The sequence below is a fragment of the Corvus moneduloides genome, chromosome 9 (assembly GCF_009650955.1).
Source record: "Corvus moneduloides isolate bCorMon1 chromosome 9, bCorMon1.pri, whole genome shotgun sequence".
In the NCBI taxonomy this organism is placed as follows: domain Eukaryota; kingdom Metazoa; phylum Chordata; class Aves; order Passeriformes; family Corvidae; genus Corvus; species Corvus moneduloides.
The window spans coordinates 14,285,027-14,302,483 of record NC_045484.1 but is presented as its reverse complement, the minus strand read 5'-3'; the positions used below and the strand labels follow the sequence as shown (position 1 = coordinate 14,302,483).

The 17,457-nt window shown below is 37.6% G+C and overlaps 1 protein-coding gene across 5 annotated transcripts in view; it reads right to left on the bottom strand.

The window, feature by feature from the left end:
- DPYD (dihydropyrimidine dehydrogenase) overlaps positions 1–17,457 on the bottom strand; it is a 353,872-nt gene that overhangs the window by 154,251 nt on the left and 182,164 nt on the right. For all 5 annotated transcript variants that reach the window (XM_032117755.1, XM_032117757.1, XM_032117758.1 and 2 more), the window contains one exon: positions 10,506–10,721. In XM_032117755.1, the coding sequence (XP_031973646.1) occupies positions 10,506–10,721 (216 nt within the window). The remainder of the gene's footprint in view (positions 1–10,505; positions 10,722–17,457) is intronic.

Here is a 17,457-nt window from a genome sequence, read left to right as displayed (position 1 = left end):
GACAACCTTTGTGCAAACGCATCCTTATTCTGTCATCTACTGGCAGCGGGCTTCCCAGTCATGTTCTCTGCCAGTCCTTACCAGTTTGCCAATTACACAAGCTGCTTCCCAGACATCAGACAAAAATTCCATAAGACTGCTGTGCGAGCGTACCCTAATTAACCATCAGCTTAATTAGACAATTTACTGTGTAATTAGCAGGCAATTAGTCAACACCTCTCAGATCTTATTGACTGCTGTGACAGCCTTCCTTAGTCTACACATTCCCATACGCTTCCATGACCATGATCCCAGCCCTATCCTGTACAACGGCAACCCTTGCAAGGGAAGGGAAATCATATTACATAACAAGGAAAGAGGGAGAAAAATCAATATATAGCCTGTTCATTTATTGAACTGTCTTCTAGCCAAGACTTTCTTTTCTCTAGGAATAGAAGGTCAGCTGCTAACAAAGAAACATTCAGCAATAATATTAGTTTATGTCTTCTTCATTTGTAATGTGGTTTAGGAATTTAATTTTTTTAAACTCTTATACTGCACTAAATTATCAGAGTAGTCAGGCAAGCAGAAGTTAGGGACAAAAATAATTTTTAAACTTACTAACATATTGTAGGTTTAAATATATGTTCTAGAACAGTGAAAAGGTGGTGATAGCTGTTTTCGAGACCTATACTTGCATTGTAATTAACTGCTTCATAGTCCAAAATGTGCCAGGAAAGCCAAAATAGATTATAGTATAAAATGTCAATACTCAATAATAATTCAACAGCATTACTGCAATTCAGTATAAATAATTTTTGAAGTAGTATCAAGTCCTCCACACAAATCTAAAGTTATGGCCTTATAATACATGATGTGGGAAATTACAATTAAAGACTAATATAACATGAATATTAAGGAATTATTGAAAATGTCTGCTCCTATTTCCTTTTTCTATAGACCAAAAATAGTATTCTGCAATTAGCAATGACAAAAGCTTTTTGGATATTTCTTAAAGTAGTAATTCCAAAGGTCACAGGATGGATACACTTGTCTCCTCCTTGAATAAACTCTAGAGGATTTATTCACAAAAATCCTACGCTTCCTGACTGAAGGATAGAGTCCCACAATCGCAATTGTAGTGAAAAACTTTAGGTAACTATGCATCTCAAATAATGATAAGAAATGCTATTTAGAATACATTCGCATACATAGTTGGATTAGTAATAGGTATTTTAACACAAGAACCTGTCAGTTTTTTTAAACATATGGGACTTCATTCTGCTTTTGCAACAATGTCAATCAGGAGTAAATGCAATTATATCACCATGAGATTCAAAAATCAGCTCTTTGCTTTCTTAACTTCTTGTGTGGGCAAATCAGATGTTAAACACAGCCATACCCTTTTCATTTACCAAGCGGGAACTCAAGACCTGAGATAACTCAAACACTTAGGAGAAGTGTATTGCCCTTATTATAGAAGCTACACTGGTATAACCAAAAATTCCTTGAAAAGTGATTAAGCTAAACCCTGTAAACCTGTGTGTGGAAACATAAGCCAGTTCTGAGACAGTTACATCATTTCAGCTAATGCCTGCAAAATTCTTAACACGAGCTGTACACACATACATGCTTGACACCGACCTAAGAATGTCTCTGCAGGGTCAATTCAGGACCACATTTCTGCAAACATGTTGCAAGAGTCCATGGACCACCCAGGAATCTTGGGACAACAGCTGCTGCATGAGGTGCTTCAGGTCTCCTCAGCCTGTCGTGGTACGGAGCAGAACAGCAGTCACCTAACAGCACGGCTGCCTTGTAACGTGCCCAGCTGAAGCAGGAGCCACCAGCTGGTGCCAGGGGAGGAGGCCCAGCACTGGAAGGTCTTCCCCAAGGCATCTGCAGCCTTAAAATGGCAGTGGGCAGAGGTGGGGTCCCAAAGTGTCACCTAGGCTTTTGCAGAAGCCAGCATTTGACCACAGCAACAAATGCAGACCTCAGCAAAGATGCTGAACTATAAATGACAGCACCTGAATCATGACGACCATTTTCCTTTATTCTACTTCAGTATCTCAGTAGGTGTACTGAATTCTAGATGGTGTTTGGGATTTTTTTTATAATTAGAATGTAGAAATGAGGGAAAAAACCCCAAACTCTCACAGACGCCCTTAACCAAATGGGGAGAGTCAAAAACTCAATGACTTGAAACAAGGGAAATTTCTGAATTCTATAATGACAAAATAAAGATTTCATTTTTTCCTGAATATCTGTGCTTAGCTAATAAAGTGTATCTTAACAATTTCAAAAAATAGGGAAGTTTTTCATTTATGCTAAGAAACTAAAATATGTTAAATATGTCCTTATGCTGTGATTGTCTTAGCTGCATTTTCAATATAACTATTAAAAACAATTTCCTACAACCTTTTCTAATAAATTATAAAATATATGCCACTTAAGAAAGGTAGATGCAGTTGGTTGCATGCAACTAATACGATGCAACAATACTAAAAGGTTTGCAACAAATCTGAATTGAGAATGGAATAAATGAGAAAATTCTAAATTTCAGAATTACACATACAAATTTCTAGCTTACATTCAAGCTGCCTTTTTAGCTGAATTCCTTTCAGACAAAATTTATATGAGTCGTTGCCAAAATCATCAACAACCTTCCAAGGACATACAAAACAACTACAGAAAAATATAGCTGAACAATGTTTTACACAAGTATGTTACATATTTGCTTTTTAGAATCCTGTTTATACAGGATTCAAAAATGTTGAGTACTTCAGACACAGCCAACAGGACTTGCAGATCCTCAGCATGACTGGAAAATCAGGCATGTGTGCTCTCCGTGTCTCTCTCGATAAATATTTGCAGGTATTTTCAGAAGAATTAGGTAAATAAAGCAAAATTAGTAAAGAGCAAAGTAGCTTCTTCAGTATAAAAAGAAATACTGTTCTGATTTTTAACCAGTGTAAAATTTGCATCCATTTTGTTTGACTAACTTGGTAATAGCTGCACTATGAATAGAAACTACAACCTCTCAAGTTCTGGTCACTACCAGAACAGCACCTATTATACTGAGCAGGAATGAACGCTCCTACTTTTGGAAGCTATTTTTTATATAAAGGCTAATGTAGGAAAATACCCAGAGTTGCATCTGTATGGTGCTTCAGAATTACAGAGGAACTCCTTCTCAATTATGCCAATCTAAGTGCACTATAAGTTTCATTAGAACATGCAACAGTTTTCAGATTAAAAAATACCTTAAAGACTGATTTAAAAGTCTTTTCTACATAAGCTGCCTAAAATATTCAAGCTGAAGATTAATGTTCAAATTTACACTTCATATATGTATATGAACTCTGGCTACACTGTTTTGAACCACCAACTCCAGAAGAAAAAGACAGGAAAAAGAAACAACCTCTAAATACTGCATAAAAATTCCTCAGACGAACAGAAACCAAATCCTTTAGACATAAATGAGAATCCTGAAGCCTATCAAGAACTCGTTTTGGACACATGTGTGGTTTTACCTTTGCTGGCCAGCTTCATGTGCAGCTCTGAGGAAGGTAAGCCATTGCCAGCTTAGACTCTGTGGTATAAAAGTTATAGCCACACTCACTCTGCTCCATGAGGAACACAGGAAAAGTGATAACAGGGGAAGAAAATTGCAGATCCTCTGGCTGTAAAAATCCTGTCCTTTAGCACAGATGAGGTTTACTGACCCAATGTTCAACACCCCTGCATGACAGATCCCTGTCTTCCACTGATGAATTGTCACATTGTGCTCCACGCCTTGAGATAACAGACTTCTCCATGAGAGACTCTTTGCAGAAGACAGACTCTCACTGCAGAAGAAATGCAGCATTTCTGTGATATTTAATGCTACAGGAAGAGGAGGACTAAACATTTCCTCAGAGGTTTAATTTTTATCACAAACTTGTAAGAAGTTTTTAATTTCTAAAGTAGTAAATACAAACACAAAGAGAAAGAGAGACTTTTTACAGATTGTTGTTAAACTCTAGCTTTAAAAATGCAGTTTGTTATCTTCAGCATTAGAAATATTAACTGGCCAAAATAATCAGAATTATTGATGGTAAAAACAGATTTTTAAATGGCCTGAAGCGCCTCATTTACAAATTTGCTGGTGTCAAGATGCACACCTGCAACTATTTAAGGTGTGCATTTACCTGGTGCAGACCTCAGCTGTGGTAGGTGCAGACTTCAGCTGTGGTAGGAAAGGCCTTGGCTTATCAATAATGACTTTGTTAAAGCTCTCAGTTCTGGAATCTTTGGTCTCTCTTTCACAGTGTTCAAGCTGTGCTACATCTCTCTAGACAGATTCTTCCAGGGTGAAGATATGCCAAACCCCTGTATCACCAGGTATATGGACTGAGGAAAAAGAATGGTTAAATGCAGTCCTTTCCAGTTCCTCAGACAGAAATTTTGAAGCTTTTGAAGTTATTTGCATGTAAAGAAGTCTCCAGCCTTGGAGCTTACACTGGGTCAGAGATAGTAGGGTAAAACTAAGTAGAGAGATGAGATTTGGTCCTTAAGTTGAACATATCAGAGAAATACTTTGTCTCAGAGAAAAAGAAGGAAAGTGTTTTCCTGCTACTTACTCAGATTCACAGAACTGTTTGTTCTTTTTTTGTAGCTAAATAACACATTTTCTATATAAAAATAAAATGGCATAACTACAGCATTTTAAAAGATAATAATTACTTTCTATAGCATTTCCCTAGCATAGCCTTTTACCTCTTCTGTTAAACTTCTCTGATTTTATGCACTGATCTAAAAATACAATAAATTGTGAAACAGTAAGGATGGTATTTCTTATTAAAATTCTTTCAGAAATATGGAACAAAATGAAGGACAAAGTAGTCCTAAGAATACTAATAATAGTAATTTTAAAACTTGTAAAACAAGAAAATAATTTAAGAGTGTTGTGTGCTAAGGAATCCCATAAAATGCTCATTTTTCTGTTCAAAAAATGTAGTTAATAAAAGTTGTCTAATGCTATTTAGTAGAAAGGCAAACAGTCCCTTTTATATTTGACATTAACAATCTGATCATTTGTCTCCCCAAAGAAAGCCCATACAGCTTTCATACAGACCACACAATAAAGAATAGTAATATTTCTGTTTACTGAGATATCAACTGGCATTTCGTTGCAAGTCAATGGTCTATCTTTGCTACAGCATACCAGGCCTCAATCTGGCATCTACAAATGTCAAAGTTATAAAAAAAAAATTATAGGATGGAAATCAAAAGCATGTTCTAAATTCCTAAAAACCAAACAAAGTTCACCTAGACATATTTGCTGCAGAAATCTGTACAATATTCAGCTGTCAATCTTCAAAAACAATGAGGGAGTGATGCTGTCAGTAGGACAGGATAATAACATTTCAAGCAGATGTTCAGGCGGGGCTCTAATTCTCACTGAACTCCCTTGGTAAGCATTTAATTTCTTTATCATATGCAAGCTAGGCAAATTGTACTTCATCAAAACTGTATTGTGAAATATTAATATTTCATATTATAGCAAAACTCCATAGAATAACCTTTGTCATATTAAGAACATCAGAATTTCAAATGTCATGGTTCTGCATTTTAATGCATCTTAAATAGCTTTTTGGCTTGGCACCATAAATTATAACTAGTTTAATCTAAATTACTATGCTGTAATATCATACAAAAATATACATTTTGTAATACAGATTCACTTCTGTGAAATACTAATGTTATGGAAAACAATGTATCATTGTACCATGATTTTTTTACCACCTTCAATTATGAAGCGAGGTGCACACAGTGCAAATGTATAGAGAAAGAACTAGCTGGAGCCTGAATATGTATATTGTAATAACAGCACACAGAAATGTGATATATACTGGGCAAATTAATTAATTCTCTGCCAGCAACGGTTTTAATTCAGAAATGGTTCTGAAAATGTATTGTGAAATCTACATCTGTGAGCTGCATAAACATATATTATGGCTAGAAAGTTTCCTCCGCTATGGTTTAGCTCAAATTTAATCTAGTTTTAATTGTAGCTTTGCTTTTAAAATCATCCACGCAACTTGCTCCCTATATAATGAAAAAAAAATTAAAGATTAAAAATGACGTTAGTCTGCATGTTGATTTCGGCTGGTTCTCATAATAAAGGCAACTGTTTCTGCATTATTGAAAGCGACAGCATCACAAATCAATGCATGTCACAACAAAATAAAGACAGATGTATCTGATTAATCAGAATTAAATTTTAGAAGTGAAGGAAGCATCTAAAAATCAAAGCAAACATTTCTGCTAACCCAGTTGTTTTTTCGTCTTTCTAAACAGCCCATACACTGCAGTGAGAAAACAACAAAGCCTGAATTCAGCTGATAAAACCCTAATTTCTGCTATAAGCTCCTCACTGTGGTAGTGAATATGGCACAGGGATGTACACACATCATACAACCTCTGACTTATTTTGATACTACGTTTATACAAACTTTCTGATTACAAGTTTTAATGCAAATTTCATGTTCTAAGCAACACTCACTGATAAATTCTTAGTAAATAAACCAGCTCACTATAACACTTCTCCTAAAACCCTCCCACTCACAGTTATGTGTTTAATTAACGTAGTATCTGTCATTCTGCGTGTAGTTTTCTGTTCATCTAAGCTCTAAAAGAGGTAATAATTGGTATCCATTTATTGTGGACTCTGTGATATGCAGCTCCCCCATTTCCCTCCAATACCTTGCAAACAGAACTTATAAATAATATGTTGCTGCACACAGTTATCGGAACAAGACAGAAATACTATTTGAACCAACAGAGCAATGAGCTATTGATCCTGCAGTCAAAAAGGGAAGACATGAATGTACAAAAAGGTGTGTGAAGGGACACTTCTATTCTGCTATCATTTGTCTTTCCTAGTGATTGTCCATTTTAAAAGCAGTTACTCCCTTTTCTGGAAGAAATCAAATCTAGCTGATACTAAAGCAGCTGTGCAAAGATGTTTAATTTAGTAAATAACATTCTACAAGTCACTATCTCCCTCAGATTCCAACAGACACATACAGGTACAGTCCCCTATGATTAACATTTGCACTACACTATAATATCCAGCACCTTCTAAAGTATTTAGAGTGCAGTATATTTAGAAGTATAAATACTCTGAAGGAAATTCAGCTATTGCTCACGTTAGCTTTTTTGTAGGTTTCAACAATAGTACAGTAGTATGCAAGAACAAACTTTGCTGAATCACTCACAGTTGAAATGCTCACCCTACAAACAGAAAATGCTACCAAGGCTGTCATGAAGACAATTATGAGCAAGGTACGTGGGTGTTTAAAAAGAGAGCGAGCACGGCACGAAACAGTGCGCTCTGCGCTAACTCCCTCTGTGACAGCACGTGATGCTTTCAAGGTGAGGCCATGACACATGAGGATTAGAAGGACTAGGGGAGTAAATTACGGTCCAGAGGCTGAACTCCAGCACTGTTACCCAAGAGTTCCACTGTATGAGGCAGTAGGGCCTCTCATGGGCTGCAGGGATCCCTAGCCTTGTGTTTTCTTAGAAGAGCTTTCTGTGCTAGATGATGAAAGAGAGAACAGGAGAAGTAGCTCATATGAAATAAATTCCGTGTCTTACAAGAATCCAGCCTGAGTCCTTTTTATCTCTGTCCTTGGATCCCCGTCTTCCAAGATTTATCATGCTTTTCTCTCTGACCTTATTCCATCACACCACAGTTAATGTATGGAAATTTGTGGTTGGGCTGTATATGCTTTTCACTACCTGTATGTCACTCAAATTTAGCTTGCATCAGTCACTTTTGCTAAACTGCTAAAGGATGCCCGTGTTAAACAGGGAAGTCACCGGTTTCCTCTGTCAGTGTCTGAACACAGTGGCAAATTCAGTCACTGGCTCTGGAAAAGCGAGGATTTCTCCTGCTGCTAAGCTCCCCATGGCCACACAGGCAGTTTACACTAGGCAAATCAGAAAGAAGCCCACCAGTAAAGCCTCACCAGGACACATAACATGAGGAGATGAAGGAAGAACACAGAATCCTACTTGTATCACATACAATCAAGGCCGAAGTGGAAAAGCTTCAGCTGCCAAAAACTGTCTAGCAAACTCTCTTCCCTCCCAGAATCTCTTCCACTCTTGGGAACTGCACCGTCTGGGGAGCTGCTCCTCCTCCTCCCACCAACTCTGTAGCCTTACATCAGGAAATCTTCACTCTTCATCCTCTTGTCTATTGCTTTGACTAGCTGGGCAGGACAGCTCAGTCTGAAATCCCCACCACTGGTACCACAGCCCAAGAGAACATTCTGATCCCTGGTTAACACCGCACAAGATTTATGTCTACGTAATCAGAACCTAAGTTAAAAAAAAAGTTAGCACGTTATGCCAACCTATAATACTTCAAACTCTCTACCAACAACTTGCTCCAGCATTAAGTCAACATGAGCAGCCTTTTTGTAATACTCTGTTCACATAAGAACTGCTGTACCTAACTAAGCATTTCTTCCCATTTAAAATAGTTATTTTTTTAGCATTAAGTACCATGTTACTCTGATAAATAAAAGCAATTTTGCTTCTGCAGCAGCGCTCAGCCACGCATCTCAAATCATGTCACAAATATTAAGGCTTAACACACCTGGGGGAAGTGCAGTACTAGGAAGAACACAGTAACAGAAATCTAGCTAGCACTTGGGTGGGACACAGTTCTACTAAGCACAACACATGATTCAAAAGTTTAGGCACAGAGAAAGAGTACTGCCTCCTGATGAACACTAGAAGGAAGCTTAGGTAGAAATAACAATCACTGAACTAGAATTCACTAGATAGCACTTTTCTGAACTTATTAACTTAAAAAAAATAATAGCGGCAATATTCTGCATCTTATTGAAACAAATACTTAAATAAAACTTGAAAGATCTCCATCTGAGTCACACCTCCAGAGCATGGCATCCAGTGGAACACTTTGCAGTCGCCATTTCAGGAATGACTCAGAGTCTGCTGCTTAGTATAGCACCAACATCACTTCCTACAACATGCATGTCTTTCCTCCTGAACTCCCACCCAAGCTGGAACTCAGCCTGTGTCTGTTTAGCTCTCGAGATGCACAGTAATCAACGTGCAGTCTGGCAGGACTGCCAGTATACCAGCAATAAAACTGATAAAAAAATAAGTCTCAGTACTTGCTATGGGTTGCCTGTAGCCTAGGCACTGAATAATTACAGCTGATGGCATGTTATACATGTAAGTCAGTTGTAAACATACTTGAGAAACATTTCTGTCCTAAAAAGTGTTTTAATAAGAAGCCCTGTGAAGTAGATTGGAATCTCCACTGCAATCCAGAGGAAACTTACTTCCTCAGGGCTACAGGTGTAAGCAACAGCAGAATCTAGCCTGACATATTTTACAGTATTCTGTAGCAATACAGCAGCATTTTGTCCTTAGATCTTCCTCATACTAGAGGGGCACCCACTATAGTTAATTCACCTGTGGTACTTACCCATGGAAAGGTGGTGGAGGAAAAAATCCACATTTTCTCTCCTGCTCCATCCATCAGCACACTTGTATAACCCCCCTCTGAACCAAGAATAAAGGCTCTTGTATCCAAATTAAACTCAAAAGCTTTCTTCAGCCCACACTACTGTTTGTTACTGGCTGACAATATGTTGCTATTATTCACACTGTTACTCAGGCCTATGTCCAAGGATTCACCTTTGCTTTTCTTCCTCTCTCCACAAGTCAAACCATATCTACATCCCAACCCAAAACCTGTTTCTTTTCTCTGTGATCTGTTTATCAAAGCTGTTATTTTCTTTCACTATCTAAACTTCTTGCTGAGTCTCATTTTGCCATTTTGAATGTAGCAACAAGAAGTTGCAATTCTCCTGAATTCAAACAAGCAATTACATGCTTAAAAACACACAAAATCCTTTATTTAAGGTGCCACACTGAGCCATAGCCCTCAAGACTTAGAATTCTAACTCCTTCCTCCTCCACTACGTGTTACTGAAGGTTGATGTCACTGTGCTCTTCTCTCCATAGGCTTGTTTTATGTTGCCTCCATCCTTCTCTTCCACTACCCACCTAGCCTCCTCCTTGCAGCCACATTATCACATTGCAACTGCACCTCCAGTTCAATGGCTTATCTTGGCAGCCTCTGGCACAGAATCCGCCTTTCATGAGTTATGTGACAAAGCTGTTACTCATTCCCTTTGCATTCTGATCCTTCACAGAAAACACTTTCACTGCAGTATCTTAAAAAATGGATTTTTTCACTTAATAGTTGGCTAGTATTAAAGGTTGGGGCAATAAAAGGGAAGAATATAACAACAAACAAAACCAGAAATTGTGTCACTGCGGTGTGGAAACCTCACAGACTAGTTGAACTACACAATGTATCATACCCTTCCCTGCTATCTTTATGCTAGTTGGATATAACAGAGATTCAGATTTTTCAAATATACAAAGAAATGGTTATATGCAAAATAGACATTAAAATATTTCCTCACCTTATCCAGGGAGAACGTTTTAGTGACAGCAAAGCCCCATCCAGCCTCAAATGCTCTTCGAATCATTGAAGAACTAGTAGTAGGGGTTGCACTGGCAAGGCCAAAAGGATTTGGAAACTTCAGTCCAGCCATTTCTACACTGATATCCACTAAATCGATAGGAGTATAGAAGAGTGGGAGTTCTGGAACCGTAGAAACTGCAACACCATATAAAGACTGAAAAAAACAAAACAAAACAAAACAAACCACAAAACCACAGAATTTTTTCTGATCTATTTTTATACAATTTATTATTAATCCTGATAAGGGAATAATTGATATATAACCCAAAGTTTATTCTATTTTGTGTTCAGACTTTCAAATCAGCAAAACATGCAAACACTTGCCTATGTAACATCTGCCCAAATAGTATTCATGCTGAAATACTATGCTATGCTGGAAAAACCTGAATGACAGTAACAACAATAATAAAGAAACAGTTATTTTACATCCTGTACTGATAAGCCTGGTTCAGTCCAAAGGTTTGTTCAGCCATTCTGAAGAGTTACCTCTGTTCCCTACAGCAGCCAGTAACAGCAAGACTGAAAAAACCTAGGGTATGCAGACAGACCCTTTCTAGTCTTCTTCTCAGGAGCCAATCTATAAAAAGTGTAGGAAATTGTGAAAAATGAGGGAAAGCATCATGTGGAGGATTACTCAGCATTAACTCCATGTATCGTGAACCTCTAAACCGTTTCCCCCTACTTTGAAAGGTTTTATATAGCCTACACAGCAGCACATCTATGCAAAACTAATAATGGGTTTATATTTATTTGTATTAGTATGAATATACTTCAAGACTGAAAAAAAATAAGAGTCTTATTTGCCATCAAAGAATATCATACATGTTATGGCTGTGCCACCACTGTCACTTTTGTTTTCATTTGAAAGTGTCTTTTCTCTGAAGAGCCAGTGAGAAGCATTCAACATGTGTGTTGCATCTATTATAAAAATTGTAAAGAGAAAAGCTTTTCCCATGTATGGATACTAAACAGCATCTTAATCAGGCTGTGGTGGGTAGAATTTAAATCTTTGCTCACTCAAATGGTTGACTCAATAAAATCAGAAAGAAATAAAGCAGGAACTTCCAACACAGAGAAGTCCTACACTGTCTATGTTCCTAATAAGTCACAGGTAACAGCATAGCAGTTTCTTCTATCTTTAAAAAGATTTTTTTCAGCAGGACAAAAAGAACCAGTACTTGAAGTTTGGAGAAGATTTTCTATAGCAGAGTAAAAACCTCAGCCATTTACGAATTGCTGCCTTTTGGTTTTTTGGATTTTTTTTTTTTTAAGGAATTTATTTAATCAATTTTTACCTGTGAAAACTGATAAGCACAGATAGGATGAGTCCGTTTTAGTGCCTTTTGTTTCCTAGGCTGGTTTGAAACCTGAGAGTTCAGACCTGTTTGGTTTTGGGATTGTGTGGATTTCCATCACACTGTTCTGATCCCAGATCTTCAAATCTTCAGACAAAGAGAATACATTTTGGGACCAATTTTTCTGATGGCTTAAAAGCACTGAAAGCAGTGGAATTGTCCTAGCCTGAATTATGCGAACCTGAATGGATCCCTAATGGTGGACATTTTGAGAAAAGCTAATTTCTAAAGATCCCTAACACTTGGGACCAAACTCACTTCAGTATCACGACCCCTCTCAGCTAGAGGCCAATGCATTTACACTTTATAAAAAGCCAAACATGCCACATTTTCTCCTTCCTGAGTGTTCACTGCTTCCTGCATGTCATACTCCACAAGGCTATTTTTCTACACCAGGATAATCTGAGTTCTTCAAATGCCAAACAGCCTGGCATTCTACATCTCAAAAGCTTTTGTTGACTGGCAAATAAAAAAAATAGTTGGTGGGAAATGAAAAAAAGTATTTTCTTTTAATCTTTTTTTTACTTGGAGTTTGATTTCATCTTTTTAACTTTTTTTTTGTTTTCCTAAACTAATATTTCAACTGCAAAATGTTGTTTGCAATGCCAAACCAGAAAATTCTGGATCACACAATTCAAATTAAAGCATTTTTAAAATGCTACCACTTTTTGTCTCCTACACATCTGAAAGTGGGGAAATCTCCTGAAATCAATACTGATGTACTGAAATCTTAAAAAAAACCTCTTTGATTTTCATTACGTAAGAATGACATCAAAAAAAGACTTCAGGAAAAGGATTTGGTCAACTCTACTCTTTGCACACATCTGAGCAATAAACCTAATTTTCTAGTTCAAATTAATTTGCTATTCAGGATTGTTCGAATGTTCTCTGTGAATTTCAGTCTGAGGATTGCTCACACACTATTCATAGCTTGTACAACTGTAAATATTGTTTGCTATAAACAAATAGGCAGACAGTGCTGAATATGAAGCTGAAGTTCCATTGTAGTGTTTCTTTTCCCAAAGACAATTAAATCTCTAAAAGTTGTTTTCATCTAAAATGAATGTTGCTTAAATGTGATTCTTAGTGACCTTTCTGCTGTAAAATAGAAAGAAAACCCATACAAGACAAAAAAAAAATAAATCCACCAAAGCAGTGTAAGACTTTTGAAGCCCATGGTTGAAAATAACCCACGCAGGAATAGGCCTTGCCTCCTGCATGCCATCATTCAAACCAGTCTAAAGCCACTTCCCAAACCATATATAAGGGCCCATTTTCCCTGCCTTACTTCCCCCTCCCAAAGAGCAGAACCACAAGGAATTCCACCCACATGCACTCAGCCCCACAAAATGTGCCTAATGGTTTGTTAATGATTAAGTGACCCAAGCACAGGTGGCAGGGGGAGAATTACAAAAGATTTGAATGGAATAAACCAAGTATCTAAAAACACACAGGGGAAGGATGTAGCTGATGGTTCAGTAGTCAGTGGCAATACATCTTTGGAGATTTATCTCCCTCTTTCCTATCACTTCCTTTTTTACTCTATTTTTTCGCTGGTTTTTTTCATTTCAGCACAATGCTTATAAAATAAATGTATTTTATAAGCCTTGATGCATTGTTTTCTACAAAGCAAAATTTTTGGCAAACAAAAATGTTATATAGCTTCCTGAAAGTAAAATCATCTTTATAATGAAGGATTTCCCTGACACTGCACAAACAAATTGGAAAAGAAAGCCTACAGGCAAGAGTTTATTTATAATAACTCTTCCCTTGATTTTTAGAAGTAGAGGACAAAAAGTGTGGCCCATTCCTCCTCTTAATTTGATGCCAACCAGCTGAGCTAACAATATTGCAGGTACTTGTTGCAATCATGACAATTTTTTGGAGACTGGAACAGGGTGGTGAAAAATCCCCAGCATGTTGCAAGCAGTGGGTCTACTTTACCCTAAACAGGATTCGCCTGAAGGCAAAAGCACATGGGCTGCAGTGCTGGGCTGAGAGACAGGAACTCAGCTTTGGACCTGATACAATTTTTGACATTAATTTTCTTTAGATGGAGAAAATTCTTAACCAGAGTGATATGGTCTAACTGCATTTCCTGGCCTTTAACAAAGATAGACTGTGAAAGCGAGTAGCTGTATTACTGTTATTTTTCACAGAGAGCCTTCTCCACAAATCCTACTGCCTGGAAGAGTTTTCCTGAATACTTCCATCTTACTCTGGCTTTCTTAAAGTCTGATCCTAAAACATGTTTTCTCCCTTGCTTCTGCTATCCTCTCTCCAATCATTCATTATTTAACTTTGTGGTAAACATGTTTATGTTATTTCATACAATCTCTGAATGGTTGTGGTTGGAAGGGATGCCTGGGGACTATCTTGTCCAACATCCTTGCTCAAAGCAGAGTCAGCTACAGCAGGTTTGCTCAGGGCTCTGTCCACCTTGACAGAGATTTTCTAAGTCCTAGCTTTCTCTTTCTGTAACAGACATACTGCTTACTCAGAGGCAAGCAACTAATTTACCAGGCTTCCTGAACTTGCCTTTAATTCACCTTTTTGCAAATGGTGCTTCATTGCTGCATGCTATTGTTTCATATGTTGTTCTAGCTAAACAAAGAGACATTCATTTTTTTCCTGCGGTTATCCTGAAAAGAAACAGACAACATAACTAATGGCTTCAAATTCAAGCTTCCTGGGAACCTCCCAATTCTGGTATTGATTATGAAATAATGTATATCCATATATGCTCAAGAAATATATGAGAATGGTCAATCTTGACACAGAATCAACACTATACTTTTCAGATAAAAAGCCCATATATTTTCTGACAGCATAGGTAAAGAAAAAATAGAAAATATACAATAGTAGTTCAAAATAACACTGTGATGTACTCAAAGTTCATCTTGAATAATGTTTTAGTGAAGTGCAATTTATATCAGACCTGTATTCTCTAAATGTATCATGTACATTTCAGTCTAGGAGAAGCATAAAAGAAACTTCCACACTGGAAGATTACAGTAAAGAAAAATAGATTTAAATAAAAGAAAACTTACTGTGAACCAGAACAAAAAAGTCACTTTTAAAGAGGCATTTTAGTGAGAAGAAGATGGAAGCTTGACTGTCATATATGGGAAAACAGTCCACATGTAAGTGTATGAATAGAGTAGGAGTGAGGCATTAAGACTGGCACAATCATCCAAGAAGAAAATACTGGAGCATCTTTGCTCTCAAGATAGGCATAGAAAATTAAAAGTTAATCCTGCAATAATTGTGAGTTACCTTGAATGTAACTATTATACTATTAAATCCATTCACTGAACAAAAAGAAATGAATGGTAACTGAGGCACAGAAGAGAACGGCAGCCTATATTGCTTCTGCACAAGATCATAAAGTCACTGTTGGACAAAAGCTAAGGATTACAATCCCCAAACTAAATAAATCACTAAGATTATTTAATTGAAATTTTTACATCATTCATGGAATAACACAAGAAGGCTGAATTGTGAGAAAATGTGAGTAGTGGATAGTTGCATGAATTGGGCTGATTCTGTTTGGATCTCCAAAGACTTGCAAGGAACGGTTCTAGGAAGACTGACTGCATTTCCTAACAGGTTCTACTACAACTATCCTTAGTTAGGCTTTGACCGGTCATGTTTATAGAAACTAACCTGACACAGCTGCAGGCAACAATTTCTGAGATGAACCCATGCCTCATATAGTGGGAGGAATATGTTAAGAGGCAGGAGATATTTAGGCAACTAATGATGGAAAGTTTCCAGCATAAGAGCAGCCAAGAAGCTTCTGTAAATAACTCTCAGTACTGAACATAAGGCATTTCTGCTGAAGAGTCCTTGAGTCTGGATCTCACGCCTGACTTGACCATGTGCCAGAGCTTGCAATGACTGGAGTTTCAGGGCACATATCAGGCCCATCTGTTCGCTTAGCCTTTTGCCTGGAGTAGGTTGGGATACAAGCAGCATGCTGTTCAAACAGTGCATTCTGCAAGGAGTCAGGATGGTGGGTTTGAGTTACACTTTGACATGGTCTTGGATTAGCTGAGAAATCCTACGGAATAGTTTTATTTTGATGAAGACTGACTGCATCATTTCTAAAACCTGGTGCTGAGATAGTCGGTGATTTTGGAAATGGCTACTTACTCCTTAACTGAAACACAGATAGTATAAATGCATTTATTTAAAATTTAACATGTACTTGATTCAGAGGCTCAGATCACAGGATGGTTGCCTGCTTTAGAACCTCACAGCAGAGAGAGAATAAGGTGGTATGTAAGGGTATTTTTTCACTTGCTTTTGGAAGTTTCCAGAATACAGTTCAGCTGTGAACTGTGCACACACCTGTCCCTATAAACAGTAGGGTAATACTATCCTTCTCTAAACAACTTCTTTAAAACCAAACTCTCCTCCAGTCACTAAAATTTCTACCAGGTCCAAACACTGGTGAAGTAAATTGCCAAATTACAGCATTTTGCACCACAGCAACCAGATTTTACAAGGGCTGCACATCCAAATAAATGCCTTTGGGCAACCCATTCATCTAACAGCTGGAAAGGTGACACTTGACATTTGGAAACTTTCCTGTGAAGATTGCTGTAAGGCTTTCCCATTAGCTTCCTGGTGAGACTGTAAGGTTGAATAAGCTGCCTTGAAACCTGCAAAGGGTAACAGAAATGCTCTAATATCACAAGTCTGCTTGATTTAAAATTCTAATTCTCAAGCCATGACTATTCAGATTTTTTCCAAAGTATTAAATACATTCCAGAGGGGGGGAAAAAAAAAGCTTTGAGGATGAAGCAACATGATAAAGGAGGGTTTTATAAGTGATGTCTGTATTTCTAAGAGGTTGAATAAGAAGACAAAAAAGAGGAGACACCCTCTCTCCCCTACCACAGTTACCCAAAATCACTGTGCACTGAGAAACTAAGCAAGCAGGTCAGGGATTAAAGATGTTTCACACTCAGCATTTTCATAGGGTCTAAGAAGGCAGGACACAAACAGTGCTTTAGAACAAGTGAGAAAAAATATGCACAGATACTAACAACAAGCTTTCAGTTGAAGTATTTTTAGGAAGTGAAATCAGACCCCAACAGCATGAAATTGCACAAACATGCAATCAGAGAGGCTTTGAGCAGATGGATGGGGGAGAAATACATTGAGCTGTTACAGTCCCAACTTCAGTTGTTCAAATCTCTTTATGTGGGAGAATGAATCATGTATCATGTTTCTTAAAAGTTCCCTGCACTATGAACACACTTTTTGTCAGCTGGTTCTCCAGGCTGTCTCTGTGTCTCGGGAGGTTCCTTTGCAGCTCCTCTACTAGAGGAGTGCTCTTTTACTAGAAAAATCAGGGCAGAGGTGCTCAGTCAGCAACATGAAAGGAGAACCAAAGGGAGACACGTAGTTACCAGGTTTCTCAAGTCTGTATGCCTGACATTTCTGAGGAAAATTCTGCACTGCATTATTTGCCTATGTGCACTCAGTTTTTGTCAAGCTCTTGTATTCAGTTTATCAGTCTCATCA